This window comes from Entelurus aequoreus, linkage group LG11 (genome assembly GCF_033978785.1).
Source record: "Entelurus aequoreus isolate RoL-2023_Sb linkage group LG11, RoL_Eaeq_v1.1, whole genome shotgun sequence".
Classification (NCBI taxonomy): Eukaryota; Metazoa; Chordata; class Actinopteri; order Syngnathiformes; family Syngnathidae; genus Entelurus; species Entelurus aequoreus.
The window spans coordinates 17,288,396-17,296,164 of NC_084741.1; the positions used below are offsets into that span (position 1 = coordinate 17,288,396).

At 32.5% G+C, this 7,769-nt stretch overlaps 1 protein-coding gene across 1 annotated transcript in view; it reads right to left on the bottom strand.

Moving 5' to 3' along the window:
* The window catches only part of rhbg (Rh family B glycoprotein), a 50,702-nt gene extending 43,854 nt beyond the window's left edge, over positions 1–6,848 (bottom strand). The window contains exon 1 of the mRNA XM_062062622.1: positions 6,510–6,848. Coding sequence (XP_061918606.1) covers positions 6,510–6,687 — 178 coding nt within the window. The 5' untranslated portion in view covers positions 6,688–6,848. The remainder of the gene's footprint in view (positions 1–6,509) is intronic.
* Positions 6,849–7,769: the final 921 nt, after the last annotated feature.

Sequence of the window (7,769 nt, forward strand, 5' to 3'; positions counted from 1 at the left end):
CTGACGTGTCCAAAAGTCACTATGACGGACACTTGGATGAGGACAAAACTTATGAGACCCAAGTTATTTTTTTTTTTTTACATTTGAGTGTGCTGGAAAGATTATGTTCACTTCCTGTATCAACATCACATGACTGTGGCTCCGCCCCTTTAGTACTTTTGACCTCTTAGCAACATTTATTATTCTTGTTTTATGGAGCCTCGCCCATGTAAAACATTCAAATGTTGTCTTTTTTTTTTGCACAAATCTATAAAACTAAAATGTGCATTAAAAGCCTGCATTTTTATTTTTATTTTTATTTTCCAACCTTGTCTTTTTGTTTAATGCAAAGAAAGCTATCAACTGCAGGAGTGTATAGTTCTGCATTTTATAGACTCAGACTTTCTTTATTGTCATTTAAATTTTAACTTTACAGTACAGATAAGAACGACATTTTGTTACATTCGCTTGTTGTGGTGCAGGATAAAAGAGCCATAAGGTGCATTTACAAAAAAAAGGTGCAGATATAAATAGATTTACTGTACAAATAAATATATTGCACTTTTGCATATGCATCCACGTTGATGGATGTATGTTATATTGTCTTTATAGTGCAGCGAGTTAATCCGTTTTTGGGGGGGATTATTTTGACCACGATTCTAGTCGTGAAGAACATGTATTCTCTGCAAAAGTCCATGATGCAATTACTATAATGTTTATAGAAGTAGTATTGCTTTTAAGAATAAAAAAATATGGAGTGAAACTTTGTAGTGCAGTGTTTATCCATCCATACATCCATTTTTTACCGCTTGTCCCGTTCGGGGTCGCGGGGGGTTGCAGTGTTTATATGTTTGCCAAAACAAACTAAAATATTGATTTGCAACCAAAGAATATTAAATGTGAAATAAATAAAAATATATATATATAAATAAATAAATAAATAAATAAATAAAAATAATACAAAATAAAATAAATAAATTTAAAAAAAAATTAAAAAATATATATATACATATATATATATATATATATATATATATATATATATATATATATATATATATATATATATATATATATATATATATATATATATATGTATATATATATATATATATATATATATATATATATATATATATATATATATATATATATGTATATATATATATATATATATATATATATATATATATATATATATATATATAAATAAAATCTAAATTAAATTTTTTTAATTTTCAAACAGAAAAACTTTTTTTTGTTTACAGATCATTTTTTCATTTTAAAATATTTTTTTGTTTGGTTACATAGAAACATTTAATTAAAAAATATGTAGTGAAACTTTGTACTGCAGTGTTTATATGTTTGGCAAAACAAACTAAAAATTGATTTGCAAACAAATAATAATAAAAGTGAAATACAAAAAATTAAAATATAATAATAAATAAATAAATACAAATAATACAAAATAAAATGAATAAAATATATATATATATATATATATATATATATATATATATATATATATATATATATATATATATATATATATATACATATATATATATATATATATATATATACCGTAATTTCCGGACTATAAGCCGCTACTTTTTCCCCTCGTTCTGGTCCCTGCGGCTTATACAAGGGTGCGGCTTATATACGGCCTGTTCTTCTCCGACACCGACGAAGAGGATTTCGGTGGTTTTAGTACACAGGAGGAAGACGATGACACAATGATTAAAGACTGACTTTTCATATACCGGTAGGCTGGTTATTTTGATAACGTACAGGCAAGCACTTTGTATTACTTTGCACCGTTGTATTATTTGTACTCTGCATGAATGCTGTTCGCCATGTCAAAGATGTGAAAGTTTGATTGAATGATTGAAAGATTTATTGTTAATAAATGGGACGCTTTGCGTTCCCAAACAGTCATCTCTGTCCCAACAATCCCCTCCGTGGTAGCAGGAACCCCTATATACTACGGTAATTACACATCAAAACCCTGCGGCTTATAGTCGGGTGCGGCTTATATATGGAGCAATCTGTATTTTCCCCTAAATTTAGCTGGTGCGGCTTATAGTCAGGTGCGGCTTATAGTCCGGAAATTATGATATATATTTATATGTATATATATATAAAATCGAAATTTAACAAAATGTATTTTCAAACAGAAAACTTTTTTATTGTTTACAGATAATTTTTTCATTTTAAAATATTTTTTTGTTTAAAGTTAAAGTACCAATGATAGTCACACACACACACTAGGTGTGGTGAAATTTGTTCTCTGCATTCAATCCCCTTATTCACCCCCTGGGAGGTGAGGGGAGCAGTGGGCAGCAGCGGTGCCGCGCCCAGGAATCATTTTTGGCGATTTAACCCCCAATTCCAACCCTTGATGCTGAGTGCCAAGCAGGGAGGTAATGGCTCCCATTTTTATAGTCTTTGGTAAGACTCGGCCGGGGTTAGAACTCACAACCTACCCATCTCAGGGCGGACACTCTAACCACTAGGCCACTGAGTAGATTTGGTTACATAAAAACATTTAATTAAAAAATATGTAGTGTAACCTTGTACTGCAGTGTTTACTGTATATGTTTGGCAAAACAAACGAAAAATTGATTTGCAAACAAAGAATAATAAATTATAAACAAAAATTAAGAATATATATATATATATATACATATATATATATATATATATATATATATATATATATATATATATATATATATATATATATATATACATATATATATATATATATATATATATATATATATATATATATATATACATATATATATATATATATATATATATATATATATATATATATATATATATATATATATATATATATATATATATATATATATATATATATATAACATAAAAATGTAACATATATATTTTCAAACAGAAAAACGTTTTCTTGTTTACAGATTTTTTTTTTTCATTTTAAAATCTTTTTTTTTGTTACATAAAAACATTCACTAATATTTGAACCGCCATACATACTGTAGATTAGACGCTCGCTGTTCTCCCTCACTCATAAACACATTATAACGGGACGGTCCGTCCATGTAGCTTGCAGTTACACATTATTACACTAGATGGCATCATTACTCCACTTTTTAACACAGCTTATACATGATCAGTGTTGCCAACTTAGCGAGTATGTAAAACATCAACATGTTTTTTTATTGCACAAATCTGAAAATTGAAAACAAAAATGTGTCTTGCGATGCATTAAAAGCCTGCATTTTTATTTCTATTTTCCAACCTTGCCTGTGTGTTTATTTTAAAGAAAGCTATCAACTGCACGATTGTATACTTCTGCATTGCATAGTCATGAAGAACATGTATTCTCTGAAAATAGTACACGATGCAATTATTATAATATTCATAGAATAAAAACTTAAAACAAATATTATTGCATGTTAGAATTAAAATATGTCGTGCTCCTATGTTTGCCAAAACAAAAAAACAAACAGAAGATTGATTTGCAACCCAAAAAAGTAAACTATAATAGACTTAAAATTAAAAAAAAAAAAAATTTCTACCAAAAAATTTAAAAAAAAAAACATTATTTTTTGAATTATTATTTGGGGGGAAACAGATAATTTTTTGGGTTGCAAAAAACTTTCTGTTTTGTTACATAAAAAAAACGAAACTATATTTCCTGTACGTTTACTTATATTTGGTCCGCCATAAATACTGTAGATTAGATGCTAGCTGTTCTCCCTCACTCAAAAACACATTATAACGGGACTATCTATCCATGTAGCTTGTTGTTACAACTCCCTACACTAGATGGCATCGCGCCTCCACTTTTTAACACAGCTTATACAGAGAATACGGACATGCGGAAGGAGGGATCAATGTTACCCCAGTAGATAGCCTACTTTTTTTTTTTTTCATTAAAAAAAAGCAACAAATCAAGCAACTTTTTAAAATAATTTTTTAGAGAAGCTCTGTTTCTGGGTGTTGTTGATAAATGGCTGTGGCTTTGCATAGTCGAGTTTTAACTTGCACTTACAGATGTAGCGACCAACTGTAGTTACTGACAGTGGTTTTCTGAAGTGATATGAAAAGCACATATCGCTCTTCTCACCGAGGAGCGGGTGCTCCTCCCTCCCATTTAGAAACACTAAAAGAAGTGATAGTTGTATTGCTTTTTTTTTGTTGACATTTTTATTTGTAAACATTTTTGCAGACTTTTTGTCTTTTTTTTTATCATACAAATGACACTCACATGCATCAGTCAGCATCATCAACCCACTGCCACAAATAGATTGCAGTTCTGTGGGAAACTCTGCTCATCTTGTTGAATATTTAAAACATGTATGTATATATATATATATATATATATATATATATATATATATATATATATATATATATATATATATATATATATATATATATATATATATATATATATATATATATATATATATATATATATATATATATATAATGTTTTGCCAGTTAGTTAGTCCTAATATGCGGATGCAAAGCATGATGGGTAATGTAGTTCTCCTCAGTCCATTTTAGATGAGCTCGGGCCCAGCGAAGCCGGCTGTGTTTCTGGGTGTTGTTGATAAATGGCTGTGGCTTTGCATAGTACAGTTTTAACTTGCACTTACAGATGTAGCAACCAACTGTAGTTACTGAAGTGATATGAAAAGCACGTATCGCTCTTCTCACCGAGGAGCGGGTGCTACTGTGCACACCTCCCCCCATTTAAAAACACTATAAGAAGTGACATTTGTATTTCTTTTTTTGTTGTTGACATTTGTAGTCATAAATTTTGAAGACTTTTTGTCTTTTTTATCATAAAAACGACACTCACATGCATCAGCACCCACTGCCACAAATAGATTGCAGTTCTGTGGGAAACTTGGCGCATCTTGTTGAATATTTAAAACATATATATATATATATATATATATATATATATATATATATATATATATATATATATATATATATATATATATATATATATATATATATATATATATATATATATATATATATATATATATATATATGTATATATATATACACAATTTTTGCCAGTTAGTTTGTTAGTTTTAGTCCTAATATGCGGATGCAAAGCATGATGGGTAATGTAGTTCTCCTCAGTCCATCTTAGATGAGCTCAGGCCCAGCGAAGCCGGCGGCGTTTCTGGGTGTTGTTGATAAATGGCTGTGGCTTTGCATAGTAGAGTTTTAACTTGCACTTACAGATGTAGTGACCAACTGCAGTTACTGAAGTGATATGAAAAGCACGTATCGCTCTTCTCACCGAGGAGCGGGTGCTACTGTGCACCCCTCGCCCCATTTAAAAACACTAAAAGAAGTGACATTTGTATTTCTTTTTTTGTTGTTGACATTTGCAGTCATAAATTTTGTAGGCTTTTTGTCTTTTTTATCATAAAAATGACACTCACATGCATCAGTCAGCATCATCAACCCACTGCCACAAATAGATTGCAGTTCTGTGGGAAACTCGGCGTATCTTGTTGAATATTTAAAACATATATATATATATATATATATATATATATATATATATATATATATATATATATATATATATATATATATATATATATACAATTTTTGCCAGTTAGTTTGTTAGTTTTAGTCCTAATATGCGGATGCAAAGCATGATGGGTAATGTAGTTCTCCTCAGTCCATCTTAGATGAGCTCGGGCCCAGCGAAGCCGGCGGCGTTTCTGGGTGTTGTTGATAAATGGCTGTGGCTTTGCATAGTACAGTTTTAACTTGCACTTACAGATGTAGCAACCAACTGTAGTTACTGAAGTGATATGAAAAGCACGTATCGCTCTTCTCACCGAGGAGCGGGTGCTACTGTGCACCCCTCCCCCCCCCATTTAAAAACACTATAAGAAGTGACATTTGTATTTCTTTTTTTGTTGTTGACATTTGTAGTCATACATTTTGTAGACTTTTTGTCTTTTTTATCATAAAAATGACACTCACATCAGTCAGCGTCATCAACCCACTGCCACAAATAGATTGCAGTTCTGTGGGAAACTTGAATATTTAAAACATGTATATATATATATATATATATATACAAACACTTTTTTTGCCAGTTAGTTTGTTAGTTTTAGTCCTAATATGCGGATGCAAAGCATGATGGGTAATGAAGTTCTCCTCAGTCCATCCTGGATGAGCTCGGGCCCATCTTGTTCAAGACTAAAAACATATATGAATATATATACTATGTATAGACATATTTTTTTTGCAAGTTAGTTTGTTCATTTTAGTCCTATTATGCGGATGCAAAGCATGATGGGTAATGTAGTTCTCCTCAGTCCAGATGTAACGGATTGGAGTTTGGTCTGCATCAAGCTGTAGAGTTATTAATAAAAATCTATCCTACGACTTCTATGGCTCCCCCTACAGGACTTTAGTATAATGCGTCCATTCTGGGGACTTTAGTCACCTCTGACCCCGACCCTCCCAGACCCGCACAGGCCACTCACTTGGGTAGCGGAAGTAGAAGTCGTTTTCGTAGTCGGAGTGGTTCTTGCTGTGCCATTTCTTGGCGTCCGTCTCGTAGTCGTACTCCACCAGCACCCCGAAGAGGATGATGAGGATGATCTCCAGGATGAAGCACACGACGGGCAGCTTCAGCCGCATGTTGGTGGACGCTTCCGTCATGGCCGCTGCCCTTCTGTTGCCGCCAGGGGCTCAGTGAGGCTGGATGGGCAGGATGAAGGACTTGGCCGAGAAACGCCGACCCGCCGGGACAAAATCTGGGGTGCAGAGGCGGACAAGAATGTATGAGAGAGAGAGTGTGTATGTGTGTGTGTGTGTGTGTGAGCGTGGAAGGACTGAGACAACTGAGCCTTTTTGCTCCGCAGGTCACACCTACTGAACACACCTTCTTGTGCACCTTTGGGTCCGCCCCCGCCTTACCTGTACCTTTCCAGGTACAGTTCATCATACTGGGAACGACTATTGGCGTGCTACGCAGTGATGGGCAAGCTACATATATATATATATATATATATATATATATATATATATATATATATATATATATATATATATATATATATATATATATATATATATATATATATATATATATATATATATATATATATACATATATATATACAAACCCCGTTTCCATATGAGTTGGGAAATTGTGTTAGATGTAAATATAAACGGAATACAATGATTTGCAAATCATTTTCAACCCATATTCAATTGAATGCACTACAAAGACAAGATATTGGATGTTCAAACTCATAAACTTTATTTTTTTTTTGCAAATAATAATTAACTTAGAATTTCATGGCTGCAACACGTGCCAAAGTATTTGGGAAAGGGCATGTTCACCACTGTGTTACATGGCCTTTCCTTTTAACAACACTCAGTAAAGGTTTGGGAACTGAGGAGACACATTTTTGAAGCTTCTCAGGTGGAATTCTTTCCCATTCTTGCTTGATGTACAGCTTAAGTTGTTCAACAGTCCGGGGGTCTCCGTTGTGCTATTTTAGGCTTCATAATGCGCCACACATTTTCAATGGAAGACAGGTCTGGACTACAGGCAGGCCAGTCTAGTACCCACACTCTTTTACTATGAAGCCACGTTGATGTAACACGTGGCTTGGCATTGTCTTGCTGAAATAAGCAGGGGCGTCCATGGTAACGTTGCTTGGATGGCAACATATGTTGCTCCAAAACCTGTATGTACCTTTCAGCATTAATGGTGCCTTCACAGATGTGTAAGT